The sequence below is a fragment of the Lithobates pipiens genome, unplaced genomic scaffold (genome assembly GCF_037356315.1).
Source record: "Lithobates pipiens isolate NorthernLeopardFrog02 unplaced genomic scaffold, aLitPip1_a1.2 Scaffold_3, whole genome shotgun sequence".
In the NCBI taxonomy this organism is placed as follows: domain Eukaryota; kingdom Metazoa; phylum Chordata; class Amphibia; order Anura; family Ranidae; genus Lithobates; species Lithobates pipiens.
This window is the reverse complement of record NW_027507790.1, coordinates 175817641-175839470: the sequence shown is the minus strand read 5'-3', so window position 1 is coordinate 175839470 and position 21830 is coordinate 175817641. Positions and strand designations below refer to the sequence as shown.

General features: G+C 44.2%; 1 protein-coding gene across 2 annotated transcripts in view; it reads right to left on the bottom strand.

Annotated features, from left to right (window-relative positions):
* Nucleotides 1-21830, bottom strand: part of LOC143940793 (beta-hexosaminidase subunit beta-like) — an 88249-nt gene that overhangs the window by 51871 nt on the left and 14548 nt on the right. For both annotated transcript variants that reach the window (XM_077462525.1, XM_077462524.1), the window contains exons 3-6: nt 18769-18834; nt 16914-16960; nt 8241-8351; nt 280-381 (exon numbers count right to left, since the gene is read on the bottom strand). In XM_077462525.1, coding sequence (XP_077318651.1) covers nt 280-381; nt 8241-8351; nt 16914-16960; nt 18769-18834 — 326 coding nt within the window. The remainder of the gene's footprint in view (nt 1-279; nt 382-8240; nt 8352-16913; nt 16961-18768; nt 18835-21830) is intronic.

The window sequence follows — 21830 nt, the reverse complement described above, 5'->3', positions numbered from 1 at the left end:
GGGGGGCTGAGATCTGGGCGCCCCCCCTTGTTAAAGGGGGCTTCCATATTCCGATACGCCCCCTGCCTGCATACCGACAACCAATGGCCAGGGTTGTCGGGAAGAGGCCCTTGTCCTCAACATTAACTCCCTATAAAAGGCCAAAAAAGCACTACCAATAGGAAGCGATTTTATTACTTCTTCTGCTGCCTTTCTCCATTTATTGGCTTTGCATGTGTGTAATTACATAACTAGAGAATTGGCGCTACTCTACCAGAAACCCAGTATAAAATTACTCACCTTGTTACTCAGTTCAGGGAATGCTTCGCTTTGGTAAGGGAAAGATGGATCATCAACGATATGCCAGTGAAAGACATTCATTTTGTTAAATGCCATAGCTTCCTGAAAACAGAAAATAGGATTCATGTTAAAAAAAAAAAAAGGGGGGGGGGGGGGCGGGGGAAATAGTTTCTAGCCTGTGAAGGGACATAAAAATGTTGGACCAAGAAAAAAAAAAAAAAAATTCCTAGGTTTCCCGCCATCAATCCCAGCTGTTACCCCAGTACAGGAGGAGCGTTTGTGTCTGTCCTCCCTCATATACATTATAACCACTTAAGGACCACCGCCGCATGGAGATATACATCGGCAGAATGGCATGTACGGGCACAAGCACGTACCCGTACGTGCTTGCCTTCCAGCGGGTGGGGGGTCCGATCGGACCCCCTCCTGCTGGCTGCGGCGGTCTGTTTCGCTTCAGGAACGATCCGGGATGAGGGGATGGCCGTTGGTTTCTGGCCATCCCCTCTCGATCGCTCCCAGCGAATGAGAAGCTTCCCCTGCCTGTCTAGTGTAAACACAGGCAGGGAGGAAGTGATGTCACTCTCCTCGGGCGGTCTTTTTGACCGGACTGCGAGGAGAACACATAGTAAGTGCACCAATCACTACAGTGACATGTAGGTACACATAGGCACACAAATCGCCCCCCAGCCCCCCCCTCCCAGTCACAGTGTCACTGATTGCAGTGATCATTTATTTACTGATCCCTGCATTTAGTGTCAGTTGTGACAGTAAAAAAAGTGTCAGGGCAGTTAGTGTTAGGTCCAGGGTAGCCCCCTACCCCCCCCCCCATAAAGGTTTAACCCCGATTGCCCCTAGAGTTAACCCTTTCATCCCCTTTTGCCAGTGTCACTAAGCGATCGTTTTTCTGATCGCTGCATTAGTGTCACTGGTGCCTCTAGGTAGCTAATTATTTTTTATGTTCACCGCCAGGTTTTTATAGCGTTAGGTACCCCCATATACTACCTAATAAAGATTTTAACCCCCTGATTGCCCCTAGAGTTAACCATTTCACCAGTGATCACCGTATAAGTGTTACGGGTGACTCTGGTTAGTAAGTTTGCTTTTTATAGCATCAGGGCATCTACCATTTATTATCCAATAAAGGTTTAACCCCCTGATCACCCGGCGGGTGATATCAATTAGGTTTTAGGGTCAGGGTCTGCGTCGCCCCAGGCAGCGTTAGGTTAGTGCCAGTACCGCTAACACCCACGCGCAAAGCATACACTTCCCGTAGTGGTATAGTATCTGAACAGATCAATATCTGATCAGATCTATACTAGCGTCCCCAGCAGTTTAGGGTTCCAAAAAAATGCCTCGTTAGCGGGGATCAGCCCAGATACCTGCTAGCAACTGCGTTTTGCCCCTCTGCCCAGCCCACCCAAGTGCAGTATCGATCACTGTCACTTACAAAACACTAAACGCATAACTGCAGCGTATGCAGAGTCAGGTCTGATCCCTGCGATCGCTAACAGTTTTTTTTGGTAGCGTTTTACATTTAAATCCTGAAGGCGGTGCTTGGTTTTCGGGGTCCCAGAATTTATTTTGGGGTGTAATTTCACATATGCCCATAGCATGTGTGAGCAATATATAATTTAGTGACAACTTTATGCAAAAAAAATAAAAAAAAGTTTGTAATATTCCCACAACTTGTGGCAAAATATAAAATATTCCATGGACTCAACATGCCTCTCAGTAAATAGCTTGGGGTGTCTACTTTCCAAAATGGGGTCATTTGGGGGGTTTTTGTGCTATTTTGGCATTTTATGGCCTTCGAAACTGATAGGTAGTGAGGAGTGAAATCAAAAATTTGCACCCTTAGAAATCCTGAAGGCAGTGATTGGTTTTCGGGGTGCCGTACGCAGCTAGACTCCCAAAAAGTCCCACATATGTGGTATCCCCGTACTCAAGAGAAGCAGCATAATATATTTTGGGGTGCAATTCCACATATAACTATGGCATGTGTGAGCAATATATCATTTAGTGACAACTTTTTGTAAACCTTTTTTTCCTTTTTTTGTGTCATTATTCAATCACTTGGGACAAAAAAATTAAAATAAAAAATTATTCAATGGGCTCAACATGCCACTCAGCAATTTTCTTGGGGTGTCTACTTTCCAAAATGGGGTCATTTGGGGGGTTTGTACTGCCCTGCCATTTTAGCACCTCAAGAAATGAGATAGGCAGTCAAATTAAAAGCTGTGTAAATTCCAGAAAATGTACTCTAGTTTGTAGACGCTATAACTTTTGCGCAAACCAATAAATATACGCTTATTATTGACATTTTTTTTTTTTACTAAAGACATGTGGCTGAATACATTTTGGCCTAAATGTATGACTAAAATTTAGTTTATTCGATTTTTCTTATAACAAAAAGTAGAAAACATTTTTTTCTCAAAATTTTCAGTCTCTTTCCTTTTATATCGTAAAAAATTAAAATCGCAGAGGCAATCAAATACCATCAAAAGAAAGCTCTGTTTGTGGGAAGAAAAGGACGCAAATTTTGTTTGGGTACAACATTGCATGACTGCGCAATTACCAGTTAAAGCAGCGCAGTGTGAAATTGTAAAAAGACCTCTGTTCCTTAAGCTGACAATTGGTCCGGGGCTAAAGTGGATAAAGACACAGGAAACTCCGACTGCATTATGGGAATGGATTGAATTTATTTTTTCTTTTGGGCTTACACAGCAATTAAATGCTGATAAGACGGTACAGTCACACGCACCTCTAATAAAAAAATAAAAAAAATAAAAAAAATTATAAAAAAAGTACTTTAGGCTAGGCTCACACATATCCGATGCAAATTTCCAAAGCAGCTGTGATTAAGATGCAGTTCACATGTGAATTTTTGGAGCCGGTGGTCACCAGCATCTAATATTGGCTGGTTGCTAAGGAGCAGGCTGGGAAGCCGTCCACTGCATCCTTAATTGTTGACTCATGAACCGAGTGTAAAAAACACACACCATACCCGGGTGCAGATCACTGCACCAGCCCACTGCCAGTACCATGTGATCGCTGTGGCCAATCACAGCAGATCACATGACAATTGTACACAATGAAAGGCTTTGATTCATTCTTTTCATTGTGTACCATTGTGATGAGCTCTGTGATTGGCCATTGATCACATGGTACAGACAGGGCAAATCACAGCCCATCTGTACCATGCGATTTGCTGTGGCCAATCACAGTTATCACATTAGCAAACACTGAATTATTTTTTTCCCCTGAATGAAAACCAAAACATTAAAAAAATAAAAATAAATAGAGAATACACACACACACACACACACACACACACACACACACACACACTACTACCACCAGTCAGTGTCCCTGATCACTGCCACACAACTAATATGCTGTACTGCAATGGTGACAGAATGTACATATGTCATCTGATTTTTTTTTTTCTAAAAACTGACAAAAACTAAACTTCAAAAAACTTTCCATGCATCTTTTTTTTCTAAAAACTGACAAAAACTAAACTTCAAAAAACTTTCCATGCATCTTGCTAAATATCTTGGACTGAATACTACAAAAAGGGGTCATGGGGGGGGGTATGAATACTGTCCTGACATTTTTGGGCCTCAAGAAAATGATAGGCCATCAGTGCATCAGGACTGATCAAATTTCAAATATACCATAGTCCTACAGACTAAATAATATACACTGCATTAGGTTATTCTGAAAGAAATGTAGCAGTGTACATTTTGGCTTAAATTTATTAAGAAAGATTTGCAAAATGTTACTTTATAAAAATGTTTTGTCCAAAATACTTCAGTCTTTTTTTTTTTTGCTAAATAACAGAAAAAAAAAAAAAGTGGTGAAAGATGAAATATGGTTTGGGCAGGTGGGTGGTAAATACATCTGGTGTTTATGTAGCAAAGTCTCTGGGCTCCTCCAGTCTAATGAGAACCTTCAGGGCCAAAGACAGCTGACATCTTTCTGTATGTGGTGGGTTGTGAGGCATAGTGAGTGCAAGGTGGATAAAGTTATTGGGTGCCAGACACTTCTTGGATGTAAAAGAGGCTTTATTTCTCTTAACAGTCCTTTTTTATATATTGAGGGGAAAGAGGGTTAGGGCCAGGACACCCTTAAGCAGTTGCAATTTCAATTGGTAGACTCGAGTCTTCAATAGGAGGACAGCCGTACAGGGAAAGGCCCCTAGCAAGACGTCACATCTGCATTTTCACGATTGCTGTCTCCTATGGCAAAAATTCTAACAGTTCCTAACACAAAATCATAACAATCCTCTCACATTTACTACAACTTCTACTTGGACTTGTACTTCTTCAGCCCCTTGTGCTCCTGGTCTCACTGGACCCTCTGATTCGCCGTCTGAATCCCTGGAGCTCCTCAAAGCTTTGCGGTGGCATCTCTCTCAAGCGTCTTCCACGCTTCCTACTGGGTCCATAGCTTGGCACTCCAGATACTTCAAGCTTTACCCCTGCTAAAGGGCTCAGTCCCTGACCCTGACTCGCAAGGCTGCTCTGCAAGCGTCGATTCACGATTCACCACCGAGCATGTTCGGTGACAATGTTGCTCCAGTACTTGTTTTAGTTACTCACTGTGGTCCCTGGTAAAGGTGGTTGGTCCCTTCTACCTCCGACCACTACAGGTTCTCTGGCCGGTAGAACTGTAAGCTGCAATCCCAACCCTGCACTGCCCTCTTACTTCTGGATAGACCCTCACACAGCCTGGCAGCCAGATGCCCTCGGGATAGGCCCAATCTCTGGCCTAGCAGCCCAGGGCATACGACACACATCCACCCAAACAGCCGTGCAGGTGACACAGAACATAGGATTACCTGACTCCCCCCGAATATATAAGCTCTCCCAGCAGGCCAAGGGATTCAAGAAAACCCCTGCCCATTGGCAGAGATACCTCATATACCCATAACCTGATAGTGCTGAGAGCCAAAAGGTCTACATCCAGCTGCATAAAAAGGAGAACATTTGTCCCATGGAGAAGACTAACACCAAGTGAAGTATGTCTTCTATACCCAATGATAGACCTTGCAAGAAATATACTTTCTATAATCATCATCATAGGAATAACAGACTCTGATTCCCCAGTCCCTCACAACCTGGGCTTCAACAGCCAAGCTGTTAAAGCCTGCAGCCGCCGAGCAGGATGGTAAATTGGTACCAAGGATAGAAGATCCTGACAATCTGACAGAGCCCACGAGGTGTCTGTCAGAAATCTTACCATCTGATCCCATGGAATGGAGTCACCAGAGTAGCCACTGCTTCACCTATAGGATCCTTGTACCTGGAGACAAACCTAACTGGCCATTTCTTGAACCAGCTTGAAGACAAGGAAGGCAATATCCAACATCCCCTCCCCACAACACAGGTTCTGGAACAATTCCAGAGGAGAACTGCTCCAGGTCTTGCTAAGAAAGTCAATCTCCATTTACATGCCTTACAAGGCTGGATCAGAATGTTCTTCCCAGAACAGGATCTACCTCTCCTTCCATGAGACATCTAATTTCTCCCTGGCTGTTCTTTAAGCAAGGGATCAACCCCAGCAATGGTTAGATCTCTTAAGGGATTCTGACCAGTCAAACATGGTTTGACAAAGTAACGTTAGGCCAGAATTGAGTGAAGAGCTCCAGAAAAAGGAGTTTCAACTATATCGGTAGGGTCCTAAAAGACAGACACATCCTCCACCAGAATTAAAAGGAGACATGTCGGAATGAAAAAAACAAAAAACAAAAAACCCACACACCCCACACAACACACACACTCTATACTCACCACAATTCTCCAGCATTGGGTCTGATGCTGTCCCCCAGTAGCTCCAAAACACAAGAACTGTGCAAAACCATGATCACTGATCGCTCAGTTCTCTGTCTTTTCTGAGCAGAGAGCGGTTACTGTCAGTCACTAGCTCACTGCTCTGCCCCTTAGCCACAAACGAAGAGGCCCAGACACCTGCTGATCTGGCATCTGGGTGGATCCAAAAATTAGGGTCAGATCTCTGCAGAGCCTGAAAAACAGCTCTGTGATGTCAGTTGATAGTGGGCTTTAGCCCACTGTATGCCAATTTGGAGTCAAAGGAGAGTGACCAAAAAAAGCTTTGGCCATACCTCTTAAAGCGAAGTAGTGCTGAATCCACAGTGAGAATAGAGCACTTTTGCTTAACTCCTCCCCAAATGGATACAAGGCTACTAAGCAGAACTTGGTGCCAGAAGGTCACTTCAAGGCTATGCCCACAGTTGGGTACAGATGCAGTACTCCAAAAGCTAGGCTGAAGGTGACCATGTCAGAGAGATGCAATCAAAGACAAAAGCTCCATCCACGTTGTAGGAAGAGTCTTGGAAAAAAAAAAAATTGAAGCGGAAAAAAAAATAGGCGCTAGCCAAAAAAAAAAAAAAAAAAAAAAATTTGCCTTTTACACAGCAGAGCTGCAGATATAACATTCTTCAAGCATGTTAGCAAAAAACACATAGGTAGTGGGAGCATGGGCGTCCGCAGAACTTTTTTCAGGGGGGGGGGGCATCATTTTAGGGTCACCCATGCACCGCCCCTTTTTGACAATGTCATGATCACATTATCATGGTCAGAGACTGCAGACATAGTAAAGTCCCTAGGATAAGTAATGGATAATGGCCAACAGTCCCTCTTACCAGACCCAGCAAAACTACAGCAGTGATCCCTCCGGCTGGATGATCGCTCACTCTGGGTTCCCCTGGGGCGACTCTGGTCAGTAGTGTAGCATGTCTGTACCCTGGTAGTGGCTCATTTTTTCTCTCTGGTGGCACTGGGCAGCGTTTCTCTCTCTGGTGGCACTGGGCAGTGTGTCTCTCGGGCAGGAAGCTGGGCGGGGAACCTGGCGAGAGCTGCCATCTCTTGTCCCTGATAGGAGAAAGGGGGGGGGGGGCGAGTGGGGGAAACATTTGATAGCCCTCAGCACGGCTTTCTCCTGTCACAGTGACGCTGAGATCTCTGCTGGACTGAGCAAGGAAAAGAGCCCGAAGTCACACTACACTGATGGGGGGCTTGATAGCACCTTGATGGTGTTACCCCACTGGTGGATGGCACCCGGGTGCGGGCTGCCTGCACCCCGATAGCGATGCAACTGTGCTGAATTTAAGATCTGATCCCTGGGGATCTGATCCTTGCCCCTACCTGCGGACGCCCATGAGTGGGAGGAGTTATCTTGGCATGGCCTACAGTTTTGTTAGCATCCCATTCCCTTGTAGGTAGCAGTGTAACCCACAAGTTAAAAAGACACTGTGCTCCTCAAATCGAGAAGAAAGAAAACAGGTGTTGTAGGTTGTGCAGACAAAAAGGGGTTTATTTACCAATGCTGGAGTGAGCAAAATCAGGCTCACATCTGCAAAGAAACCAATCAGCTTCCAGCTGATTGCCAAAGCTTAATTGAACAAAGTGAGCTTATAAGCCGATTGGTGTCTACGCAGAAATGAGCCTGGATTTTGCACTCTCCAACTTTAGTAAATAAACCCAAAAAAGTCTCTATAACCACTTCAGCTCCAGAAGATTTTTTTACCCCTTTCATGATTAGGCCGTTTTTTTGCTATTCGGCACTGCGCCATTTTAACTACTGATTGCAGTCATGCAACGCTCTACCCAAATGAAAATTTATATAATGTTTTCACACAAATAAAAGCTTTCCTTTGGGCATATTTGATCATCACAGTTTTTTGCTACATAAGGTAAATGGAAAAAGAAATAATAATAAATAGTTAATAATAAAATAATCTTATTCAGATGCTTTAAAGAAGAAAATCAAAAGGTTGCCACTGCTAAATTCCTGCAGTGAATGCTGCTATGTTTTAGTCAATAACTTAGAAAGCTCTTAAGCCAGAGGATCAGCATTTTCAGGAGTTCAGCAATGGCAGCCCACATTATGTAGACTGTTCTGGGATTTCTTTAACAGCAAGTTCCAGTGTCACTCACCAAAGTTTTAAGGATAACTTTTAGAGGCAGATAATGTCTGGATGTGTCCAGTAGTATTCCTCTGTGGGCAAACCTTGGGAAGTCAGTAATCTGAGTTTTGTTTATTACGAACTAGAGGAAGAACAAGAAAAATATGCTTTATACACATTAGTAGAAAAAAAATAGGATTTTTATAACAGCTTACCTGTAAAATCCTTTTCTTTGAAGTACATCACAGGACACATAGCAATAGTAGTTACTATGTGGGTTATAGGCCACCTTCAGCTGCTGGAAGCTGGCACGCCCTAAATTAAAAATTGCACTCCCTATATAAACCTCTCCCACTGGTGGGACTACCTTAGTTTTGTAGCAAAGAAATACAAGTGTATACCAAAGGAGGGAGGGACCTCTGTCCCATGATGCACCTCAAAGAAAAGGATTTTAGAGGTAAGCTGTTATAAAAATCCTATTTTCTTATCGTACATCACGGGACACAGAGCCATAGTAGTTACTATGTGGGATGCCCCATAGCAATGCCAACTCAAGGGAGGGAGACACAAAAAAGTAGGGCACCAAGAGACTAGAGGACTTATACTGCAGTCTGCAGTACACTGCACCCAAAAGGCGATATGCTCATGATCTTTTACGTCTACTTGATAGAATCTGGTAAATGTATGGACTGAAGACCAAGATGCAGCCTTGCATATCTGAGCCACGAAGGCTTTGTGATTCACTGCCCAAGAAGCACCAACAGCCTTGATGGAGTGCGCCAAACCAAGGGGGGGGGGGGGGGGGGGCTGGGGGAAATGGGAATTTTCCTTTTTAAGCTTGAACAATCACTTGACAAATCCATTTAGAAATAGTAGATTTCAACGCTGCCTTTCCTCTTTTAGGACCGTCTGGCAATACAAACAAAACATTTACGAATCAGAGCAGTAATTTTCAATAGACCTTGACCGCTTTCACTACATCGAGGGAATGTAGTGAAGTGACTTTTCTTCCATAGAACAAGGCTCTGGAAGAATGAAGGAAGAATAATATCCTGGTTTAAATGAAAACCTGACACCACCTTCGGTAGGAAACTAGGATGCGGTCTCAAGACAACCTTATGAATATGCAAATATGGCTCTTAAGAAAGAGAAGCCAATTCTGATACTCTTTTTGCAGAAGATATGGCAACCAAGATGATCTTCCTGGTTAAGAGGAGCAGGGGAATATCCCGTCCCGACCTCCAGCTGATCCAAAAATAAAAGTCCCATCATGCCTCTGCCTCTGGGTATCATGCTTGTGGCAGTCAGAGTCTTGGTATGCCTCATGGGACTTGTAGTTCTGCAACAGCTGGAGGTCCGCTAATTGCATATCCCTGCCGTATAGGCTCAAAAAGGCTGTTTTTGTAACGCCGACAGGACTAAAATTTAAGTCCCAAGGATTCAGGGGGCATTTAACTGGTGGATTAATCCACGTTACCCCCTGAATAAAGCTACGAACCAGACACTGTGAAGCAAGTGGTCGTTGGAAAAAAAAAGGCCGACACTTGGCCCTTGATAGTACTCAAGGCCAGCTTCATTTCTAATCCCATCTGTAGGAATTTATGGATTCTTCCTTAAGACATATTTCCTAGGGTGCCAACCCCTGGATTCACACCAGGAGACATATGCTTTCCAGACTCTATAGTATATGGACACTGGAGGCCGGCTTTCTAGCATTAACCAAAGTAGAAACTACTGAAGCTGACAGCCCACGATCTTTTAGAATGTGGGTCTCAATAGTCAAACCGTTAAACTTAGCGTTTGTAAGGTAGGATGGAATACCGGGCCTTGCGAGAGAAGGTCTGGCCGCAGTGGTAAGGTCCAAGGATCCTCCTACCGCCATCTTTATGATCTTGGCAAACCAAGATCTCCTGAGCTACAAGAATCACCTCCTTACCCTCCTGTTTGATCCAGTGAAGACACGGAAGCAGCAGAACAGGAGGGAACGCATAGCGCAGAGAAAAAAAAAAAAAACTGATCCCATGGAAAAACCAAGGCATCTTTGACAAAAAGTTGTCGATCTTGTTGAACCTGGACGCAAACAGATCCACAACCGAAACTCCTTTTTGTACTCCATATTGACAGAAAGAGGTCAGGGTGAAGGGACCCTTCTCCTGGAACAATTGTTGGCAACTTTAGTCCGCCTGCCAATTCTCTATCCCTGGAATGAAAATTGCCAATAGGCAAGGAATGTTGTTCTCTGCCTAAGATAGAACACAATTCACCTCTCTCTGGGCTGCATGACTTCTCGTGCCCCCTTGGTAATTGATATACAGTAGGCCACAGCTGTGGCATTGTTGGACTGAATTTTGACAGGACAAAATACGTAGTCTGTGCGTCCAGGCCTGCAGGGCCAGGCGTACTGCCTGAATCGCTAGAACATTGATGGGCAAGGTCATCTCTGATTTGGACAATTTCCCCTGGACAGACGCTTCTTCCAGGACTGCTTCCCAGCCCAGAAGGCTGGCATCTGTTACTACCTTCCAGGTAGCTGGTAGAAAGAATTTCCCCTTTTGAAGATTCTTGCATACCAATCAACAATTGAGGCTCGGACGCACATTGGGGGTTAAACGCATTGGGAAGTGTTCTGTAGCAGTCTTCAATGAAATTGTGCATAGGCCTCAAAAGAAGCCACTATCTTTCCCAACAATTTCATGCACAGTCGAATAGAAGGATTCTTCTTTGTTTTGACCAACTGAATCAGCTCCTTTATGGAACGTATCTTTTCCTGGGGCAAAAACACTCTTCTGAGCTGTATCTACGATCAGCCCCAAGTACTTCAATCTCCTTGATGGTTTTAAGGAGGATTTCTCTAGGTTGAGAAACCAACCTAGGTATTCCAGGTACCTGACAGCAGTGACCAAAGTTTGGTTTAAGCGGGCTACCGATCGGTCTAAGTAGGGTAGTATTGTTGTATCTTGAGCCCTTAACCTAGCTAATTGAGGAGCCAGGACCTTTGTAAATTTCGAGGTGCAGTAGCTAGACGGAAAGGCAGAGCTACAAACTGGAAATGAAGATTTTCGCCATCAAAGCGTAGAACTTTCTGGTGAGCCGGGAAAAAATAAAATAAAAAAAATTGGCACATGAAGATAAGCATCGTTGATGTGGATTGACGCCAGAAGTTCTCCCCCCTGTAGGATGGAGACTACTGATCGGATTGACTCCATGCAAAAAGAACGGATATTCAAAAAACGGTTTAGACCTTGGAGCTCTAAAAACGAGTCCGATCTCCCCATTTGATTTTGGAACTGTGAACAGGTTTGAATAAAACCCTAAACCTTGCTCTTCCAAGGGGACCACCGATATCACTCTGAGACAGGCGATTATCCAAAAGATAGAAAGAGACAGACTTATTTTTCACTGGATCTCTGGGAATGTCTGTTCTGAGAAGAAGCAAGTTTAAAAGTAAAATACTTAAACTTTTTTAACCGGTAAAAAGGGAACTTTTCCCATTAGAAATTCTTTGGATACACTTATCCAGATCATCTCCAAATAACCATTCACCATGAAAAAGGGAAACTGAAAGAGAGCTTTTTGCATGGCGCTTTGGCTGACCAACTTTTCAACCATAGGATTCTACGCACATGTACCAGCCCCAGCATAAGCCGAGAGGCTTGGAGAATTCATAGCGTCTACTGTAAAACATAAAATTTCTGATATCTCGGCCAACTCCTGGGCCTGCTGATCAGGAATAACCAAGTACCTCTACAAACTGGTCCTTTAAAGACTGAGGACGCATAGGAGGGACTACATGTCGAACCCCCTGAACAAAAGGTACTCACTAATGAGTGAGATGCCAGGGGTTGCTGAAAAAAATAAAAATAAAAAAAAGCCAGCCAAGGCTGATACTTGCCCCTTAATTGTGCTTAACGAAAATTTTTGGTCTACTCCTTGCTGAAGAAACAGCAGGATCCTGGATATAGAAAAGGAGCTCGGATGCCATCCTTTCTCCTCACACATGGAGATGTAGGCCTTCCAGGTACGATGATATATCTTTCGAGAAGATTTCCATGCCCTCAACATAGTTGGGATAACCGAGTCCAACAGACCCCGGTTCCTCAACACCTGTCTCTCAATAGCCATGCCGTTAAAGCAGGATGGAGAATTGGACAGACAGAAGGTCCTCTCGTAACGGCAGCCGCCATGGGGCGTCCGCCACCAGGCACACTAGGTCTGCGTACCAAGGACGCTGAGGCCAATCTGGGGCGACCAGAATCACTGGGATCCCCTCAACTTCCACTCTGCAGAGCAGACGTGGTAACAGTTTCAGTGGAGGAAAGGCGTAGATCAGCTGGTACTGATCCCACGGAGCCACCAGCGTGTCTGACGCGTCTGCCCATGGATCTCGTCCTGGACACGAATATCAGCACCTTCCGAATAAGAGGGGAGACCAGAAGATCCACGTCTGATGTGCCCCACCTCAGGCGCAGTAGCCTGAATACCTCCGGATGCAACGCCCATTCTCCTGGGTCCAGCATCTGGCGACTCAGATAGTTTCCGAGATCAGACGAGAGCGGGCGCATTCAGGGTGGTGTGGCCGTAGGCTTTGTCAAAATCTCCCTTTGCAGGACTCTGGTGTGGAACTGGGCATATGGTAGTGCCTCCATGAGTCCCAGGACACACACACACACACACACACACACACACACACACACACACACACACACACAGCGCTCAGCAGCATCCCCAGATGGAAGGGGGGGGGGGGATAGGGAGACAGGGAGAGAAGAGGGGGAGGTGAGGGACCCCTGAATCAACCTCCCAGGGAATGCCCAGCTGCTCAGCCCCGCCAAGGCAGGGAGAGCTGTACTTACCAGTCCTGAAGAGCTGGGAGACATTCCATCACAGACCCACTCACTGATCAGTACAGGGTGGCTGCTGGCCCAGCATACTGTGACGCAGACATCAGTAGCTCGGTCATATGTATGCCCTGGAGAATAAAAGCTCACCGACCACCTCTGGAGCTGAGGTTTCATCATGGCCCGACTAGCGCGTAGCTGCGGCCTGCACGCGGTCGATGGCTGGACTGGAGAGACTACAAGGATAAGAGTATCCAGCCTGTCACCCAGCCGGCTGTTGATCACAGGATCAATCATCTTGCGCAAAAAGTCATGCTTCTGCAGAAAAAAAAAAAAATAGCACGGGCATATGGGCCCGCAGGGTTCTTAGGTCCTTCTTCACTAGGCAAAATAAAACGGATGACTGCATGGCAGGCAAGAGGGTTGTTGCCCAAGGGACTGCCCCCTGGGCGGAACTAAAGAGTTCTGAGTGTTACATAACAAGTAATGCCTAGTAGTGGGCATAACAACCCAATGGCTAAGAGGAGCTGTGTCGGTCGGTGAATATAAGAGAAAGTACTGGATCCCGGGGTCCAGCTATCTAAAGAGAAGTGTTACAGGCTAGACCTTGTTTTTTCGGATACGAGACCCGGGTACCATTCAATTCGGCCAAAAAGACACTTTGAATGGATCTGGTCAGCATGGCTAGCCCCAGCAAGGATTGCTCCAGTGTAGATTAGCACAGCACATCTTCACTCGTGACCAACACCCTAAACACAGGCGAAAAAAAAAACTGGGAGGTACTCACACCAGTGAGGGGTTATACAGGGAGTGCACTTTTTAAATTTAGGGCGTGCCAGCATCCATCGCCTGAAGGTGGCCTATAACCCACATAGTAACTACTAAAAAGGATGTCAAGAAGACAAACATTTTATAAATCATTTTTATATCTGCATTACTGTTTTAGTAAACCATATGTGCAGTTTATATTTTTCTAATTCTAACAGATCTATGTAAACAATAAAAAGGAGACGTGTGGACTTTTAAAGGAAACATATATACTCACCTCCATGATGCAGCAGCGGTGTGACACTACAGCTGACCACTGTCAGCTCTAAGACCGAGAACTGAGTGATCACATGACCATTGATTGCTCAGTTCTTGTCTGTTCGGAATGGAGAGTAGTTACTGTCAACACTGGACGGGGAAGGGAGCAGGAACAGTGCACTCCGGCTCTCATCGGCACATTGAGAGGCTCAAATTGTGGACTTAAATATTATAAATTTTATCCTCATCATAATCTTTCACCTAATGTTATGATATGCATAGGATTTACTGTATTATTTGAACACAGGTGGTTCACATATTTCATTTTGATTCCATACCTTCAGAATCATATGTTTAGCACGATTCTATTTTTCTTCCAATGTAACATGGGGTGATGGACGGCATCAACTCCAAACATACAAGGAACACTAGACACACCAAACTGGGTCATTAATGGCCACAACTTTATTGTTTTTCACAAACTAACAAACAATCCACCATAAAGGCCCAATTCACACGAGCGGTTGGCCGGTCTGTTTTTTTCAGGCGGATCTGATGAGGACACCCCTTGACTTCTATGGGCAGGTGGGTGTCAACACCCGACTGCTATTCAATCCGATAAAATCCACTGAAAACAGAGAGATGGCGATACGTTTGCCAACCGTCCAGCGGATCGGATGAAAACAGAAATGCAGTTTTCATTCGATCTTTCCATAGAGGACAGCGGAGCTCTGACAGGTTCGTCTAAGCACAGTGACATAATCACAAAATCTCCCATTGCAATCAATGGGCGGCTTAAAACTCCCACCGCCATCATCCCACGAGGGATAGGGCGACCTTAGAACAGGCTATTCCCCTTTTCCTCACATTCTTTTGCTTCAGTTGTGTGATGAGACACCTACTTAAAGAGGAAGTAAAGCCTGATGGGTTTCCTTCCGCTTTCATTCCCTGCAAAGGTAAAACATAATGGACTACTATGCATCGCATAGTAGTCCATTATGTGTCACTTAACTGACACAGGAGCCAGCAAAGTCACCGCTGTCCCCTGTAGTACGGCGCATCCATCTTCTCGTGGGTCTCGCCGCTGCGCAGCTGTCATTCGGCGAAGCCGCGATGACGCCACTCCCGTGCATGCACACGGGAGCCGCCACTCGCGGCATATCGCCGTTGACCACTGCGCGCTCAGTGCGCCGCTGTCTACGGCGAATGCGCTGTAGACAGCGGTGCCGGTCTTTCGGCAAATATCTCCTAAACTGTGTAGGTTTAGGAGATATTTCTTGGACCTACAGGTAAGCCTTAATCTAGGCTTACCTGTAGGTCAAAGTTGGTTGTAAGGGTTTACAATCACTTTAACAGATACGGAGCCTCACTTTCATCATTCACTGCATGTGCTGCTAGTAATACGGAGTCATGTCAGAGCTTTCTGAGCTTCAGAAAGGGAAAATTTTTGGCGCCTGCTTGACTATGGGAATGAAAAAACTGCCAATTTTCTGTTTCGCGAGGTACAGTATCAAAAGATTATTATGGAATATAGTTTCTGGGAAAACATCTGATAAGCATAAGCGCTGTTGCACTGTCAACTGGCAGAGAGACAAAAAAAAAAAAAAAAAAAAACATTGCGCAAGATTGTGGCGCAAATTATTATTGGTCAATTCCCAGGAGGCCATCTTGGATGCCAAAAGGGGTAACAATTTTTTTTTTACCTGCCGTTTCCATAATTGTGTCCAACCCTTGTACTTTTCTGTTAATACCCTTATTTACTATGCACTACAGCCATGAGATAAGAGTAGCATAGAACAATGGCCACAGATCCCATGAATGACCATCTGCAGACCACTTCCAATCTGGTAGAGGGAAGACCTGCACCACATATTACTGTTCCAAAGGAAAACTGGTGAGTGGTAGTATCTGCCTGAGCTGTTGCATCCCTCAGTTCAAGGTACACACATCTGTTTTTCCTTTTTGTGTCCTTTGCCATCTTCACTATAAAAACGTCAGAGCATTTTGGCTGTGAATAATGCAACTGCCACCACCAACACAACTGACATGGGAACTCAATGCCTGCTGAGACATCTAGACTCTGGGCACCTAAAGTGCTTAATACACCACCCCCCCCCCCCCCCCCCCCCCCCCAACAAGAAAAATAAAATAAAAATTGATGCTGTTCCTTTAAAGCATGAACAGCACAGTCCGTTTCTATCATCAGTATAAAATACTTGGCTGAACCTGCGTGGTGCTGCCCTCCCCTCTGTAAACTGACCATGTTTATCACTGCTGCTGCTCAATACTATGGTCACTTTACCTGCCTCGGTGAGCCTGCTGTGTCTCCTCTCCCCTCCTGCTTTAAAATAACTTGATTTTCCTGTAATCCCCTGTGTTAGATAACACTATGTGCCAGTGTATGTTTAAATTTTAATTTTTTTTAAATAAAAAAGTTGCATATTCCTTACTTTAGAGCGCCGCTCACATGACCGGCCATCACTCTCCTCCTGGCTGACATCGGTGGATTCTCAGCCCCTCCCCCCAATGTTGTCAGATCAGGAGAGAGGAGAGGAGCGTGCAGAGCAGTCACGTGAGCGCCGATTGGCACTATGAAATAAGGTATAAAAAAGTAACTTTTTTAATATATAAAACGTACACTGGGGCACATAACTAACACAGGGCAATGTAAGAAATGAAAGCAGTCCACTTTAGATACTAGCTAACACTGCTTAGGGAATACACATATCAGCAGGTACTGGACTTCCACACTAGCTGTACTGTAGCATCATTACTTCACCCCTGAGGTTCTGAAAACTATAGAGAGGCATGTATACGACAGCAACGTAAAAAATACTTACTGCTCCAGTGCTGTCTTTATAAACTAACTGGCTGAACGTCTCAAGACCTTAAAAGAAAAATAATAATTTAGCATCAGAGATCCAGAAAGTGCAAAAGTCAGGTGTATTTCCTTGTATGTCAATGCCAGAAAACACATTGAAAAACAGAAAAAGGCAGGAATACGGCTACATGCTGCCTCTTCAGTGAGGAGGACAGCCCAGCCTGCCAAAATATGGTGTCTCACTCCTTTCATAATGCAGATTAAAAAAAAAAAAGAAAAGAAAAAAAGTAAATTCCTTATGTATTTCTGGTAGGGGATAGCGACAAAACGTTTGCAAAGATCTCTTGCCATGCACGGAATAAATACAGAGATGGTAGAAGCTGGCAGGTGATTTAACCTATGGGCACCCACCTAAAACAAATGTCAGGTTTGATGGAACTGATGAGCAATGGAAAAAAAAAAAAAAAGTTATATGGTTAATGAAGTAATACGTTAGCTGACTGCTTACCTACCAAGATGTAGAGAGGGCAGACAATACAAAGTCTGTAAGGAAAAACGGGGCCTGAGCTGCCACACTAAAGTATAACTAAAAAGGCAAAAATTTGTTTTGTTTTGACTTGGAAAGAGAGGAGAGGGATTAGAACACCTATTGGCTTTTTATTTCATTTCTTTCTGTGGGTCTGTTTGCCACACATATACATTTATATATTTATAAGTCCTGTTTACGGTTATCACCGAAAGTGAAAGTAAAAGAAAAGCCCAAATTTTGGGTTGTCCTTGGAAAAGTTATACATCCATCGAACCAGATATTGATGAGTTAGTTTATCAAAAACAATTGTCAAAGTTTTAGGTTGCCTGCTTTTAATTGTATATAAAAAAAAACAAAAAAAAAAAACACCCCACAGACAGGCACATTATCTAGATCAGTGATTGTCAACTTGTGACCTGCCCAACTTTCTGCTCATTATTATTATTAGTGGATTTTTGTGTGTGACCGAAAACAATGCCTCTTTTTCCAAAGTGGCCCAGAAAGGTCAAAAGGTTGAACACCCCTGATTTAGTTCATTAATATTGATCAATAAATTGGATATCATTTATTGGTGCACTAGAGCTTTAATTTGTGAGCCAATTAAGAAGGGATTTTGGGCTGAAATTAAGATTATCGCCTGCTCAAGACTGCATTAGGAGAGAAGTATGATTCTAAAATTTAAAATCTCATACTTAACTAGGTGGATGCTGCATCTGTCCCTGCCGGCTCCGGCACTGAGAAGAGAATGAGCAAACACCACCAATCACTCGGTTCTCAGAGATCCTTAAGCAGAGAGATGGCAATTGTCAGTCACTGCTCTCTGCTCTGCCCCTCCAGTGCTCACTGGCCTGTGGAAAAGGCGGGTACAGCCGGCTCAGGCTCTCATCGGCTTCAGGCATATCGGGAGATCTCAACCCAGGACCGGTGATCTTTCCGTGCCTGGACAGGCTCTGCAATGTCAGCCAGCAGCGGGCTTCAGTCCACTCTCTGCTGAAAACGGGTAACAGGATTGCAGACTGAACTGCACTCCTGTGATCCACAGGAAAGGTACAGCTAAACAAGGTTTGGCTGTACTTCTCCTTTAAGTGGATTAACAAGTCTCCAAAAAACCATGCTCCACTTATATAAAACAAAAGCACATGGTCAAGGGGAACCCCAACTTTCACCTTCAGTGCTGTATCCATTCAGCTGCAGTGCAATACCTGACTATACAGGTGGAATCTGTAGTTACAACACTGGGAGATGCAGGAAACGGGACTAAGCCAGGTTAATAAAAATCACGGATCCCAGAAAGGTAGTTTGTATGTCAACTGAAGATTCCAGATGAATATGGAAAAGTGCTTACCCCTCACAGCACCCCAGACTTGACCTGCTTGAAGAACAGCTCCACCTTCATTAACTGACAGCTTATCTACAATGGAAAAATAAAATAAAAATTTAAAAAAATAAAGTCATAAATGATCAAATGAATGAAAACAGGACCCCTTTCAAAGGTTTTGAATGGATCGGGATAGGGTTGCCATGTTGCTAGTAACAGCCAGCCAACATAAGACAGCAACTTGTCTTAAAGCGAAGTTCCAGGCTAAAATGCACACATGACACAATGACCTTAAACAGAGCACCCCACACCCTTGTTTTTAAATACCTTTTTTTTTTTTAAATATCTTTTTGGTACCTTTTGTGTTAATTTTCAGCTGGATTTTCATCCTACCGTGTCGCGGCAAGGTACGTCATTTCCACGTTTGCATTGGGCCTTTCTCCCCCACTGCCGGTTTCCCTTACTAGCAATGCTGGTGCCTGCACCCAAAGCCAATGGACGAATCAGCTTGGGGTGCAGTCATCATGTGAACCCCGGACAGGTAAGTGTCCTTATATTAAAAGATAGCAGCTACAGTATTTGTAGCTGCTAACTAAAAATTTTTTTATACAGGCTGAAACTCTGCTGTACTATGAAAAAGTATCCTGTTCTCTTTGCATTGCTTCTCCCAACTCTAAGATCATTATGCAGCTGAGAACAATGGATATTTTTTTTTTTATATATCTATACACAAATGCGTCGCCTTCCTCATTTCTATTTTAAACTGAATGTGTTGAAATACTTTAATTGCTTTGCACATGCAGAGAAAGAGGAAGCCTGGCACTCTGCCCTCATTCAAATCAGCCAACCACCTTATGAATTTCTATTCCTCTCCAACACTACATTTCCACCACTGTAGAATAGAAGCAGTCCTATTCAATGCAGTGCACCAGACAAAACATACTGCCTCCACTCTACAATTAGAGTCATGTTAAAAACTGATAACATTCAATGAGCTAGTGTATTAAATGTTAACTTTTGAGTTTCCTAAAAAGTACAAATTTGTAAAGTCTCTTCAAGCCACTTCTAAGCTGAATGGCAGCATGCATGGAAAACTAACACTTAAAGTGGTTGTATACCCACATTTTTAACTTTTACCTACAGGAAAGCCTATAATAAGGCTTACCTGTAGGTAAAAAAAATATCTCCTAAACCTGTACGGTTTAGGAGATATTCCCCTCGGTATGCGCCGCTGACTGCAGCGGCGCATGCGCACAAGGGGTTTCTCGCCGTCAAAATCCGGCAGCAGCCGAGCGGCCGGACTGAAATCTCCCGCGCGCATGCGCGGGAGTGACGATATCGCGGCTCCGGCCACTCACAGCGCCGGAGCCGTGATACCCGGAAGAAACACAGAGGGAGCATGTCAGCTCCCTCGGCGTGGATCGGGCCAGATGTCGGGGCCTCGTTCTAAGGTAAGTATTTCATAATGAGCTAGTATGCGGTGCATACTAGCTCATTATGCCTTTTGCTTTGCAGGTTTAAAAAAAAAAAAAAAAAAAAAAAAAAAAAAAAATTTGCGGGTTTACTACCGCTTTAAAGGAGAAGTTACTTGTTAAAAAAAAAAAAAAATGCACATTTTTTTGCAGTCTTTGCAGGTGCAAAGCAGGACTCCTACAGACTGTCAGTGTAAGCAAAAAAAGACAGGAAGAATCAATGAACTACCTAGAGCCCTTAACAGGCCCTGGTAGTTCATTGAGAACTACAAGCTGTCAGCCACAAAGGCTGTCAGTACTTGCAGGTCATTCATAGAAATCTGCGAATGAATGACAAAGCTGTGTGGGCGGAGCCCCACAAAGCTGCACGCTTTTCAAAAAGTGACAGCAGGTATGGGGAAAAGATTCCTGACCTGCTGTCACGGATAAGGCTTGGATCAGAGAGCGGCTGCAGGAACGGGAACAAGTTACATGTTCCAATGGGTGGAACATGTAACATGTTCCCAAAGGTGAACTGATCCTTTAAGACTTTATTGGAATGTACAAGAACAAGCTTCTCTTCCAACATCTCTTGACTGAGCTGCAGCTCTGGAGGAAGAATGGTGATGTGGGAGTGATGGAGGCCATCCTGTACAAATTTAAATGTCATACAATCCAGACCTAAAAAACAGTCAGATCAGAAAACTAACAATGAACGATTATAGGTACAATTAACAGTAAAACGTATTGCACTCCTAGGCCACAGAGATGGCATCAACCCAACAGAACATTGGATTGTGTGGCCATTGCTGGGGAGTTGAGATTGCCAACCATGCTCAGACCACACTGCCATAAGTATTTGAAAGGGAATCTACAGGTCTGGTGTATTGACAGTAATGGATAACCTCGACCAGTGTATGGTTGATCAGAAATACTTGAAGTCAGGCAATTATAAATGTTAATGTTTATCTTTCAAGTTAGCACAGTTGCGTAATTTCTTTTAAGCACGTCTGAGGTTTTGTGTATTTGCTGAAACAAAGGCCTTTTATTACTAAGCAATGCACACTAGAGCTGCATGATTAATCGTTAATAGTCATCGTGATTCTCCCCCCCCCCCCCCCCCCCCCCCCTGCGATCTAGACAAAGTATTTCCCGATTCTTTCTATGCGGAGGCGGAGAATTCCCTCTGCTGAAGCCTACAGCAGTAAAAAGAAAAGGGGGGGGGGGGGGACGGGGGGGACACCCCACACCCGGGCAGTCTGCCAAGAATCACAACATTCTTTAGCAGTGGAACTAAAGAGAAGTTCTTTACCAGGGGAGAAGAACCCGGTAACAGTAAGCCCAATTGTTTTTGTATAACGTGAAAGATTTTATGCCATGAAAATTGTGATCTTGTTATTCTAAGCAAAAAAAAAATAAAAAAAAATTGTGATTCTCATTTTGGTCAGAATTGTGCAGCCCTAATGCACACTTAACATCACATAATTAAAGTGGATACATTCTCTAAATGTTTATGCAGCACTTATCTAAATCATCAAAACTCTTGACCACATTTACAGCAAGACTTTATTGAATGAGATTCTTTAGGCTCTAGGGCAGGGAAAAATCAGATTGCCTCTCGGGGGATCAGGGAGGAAT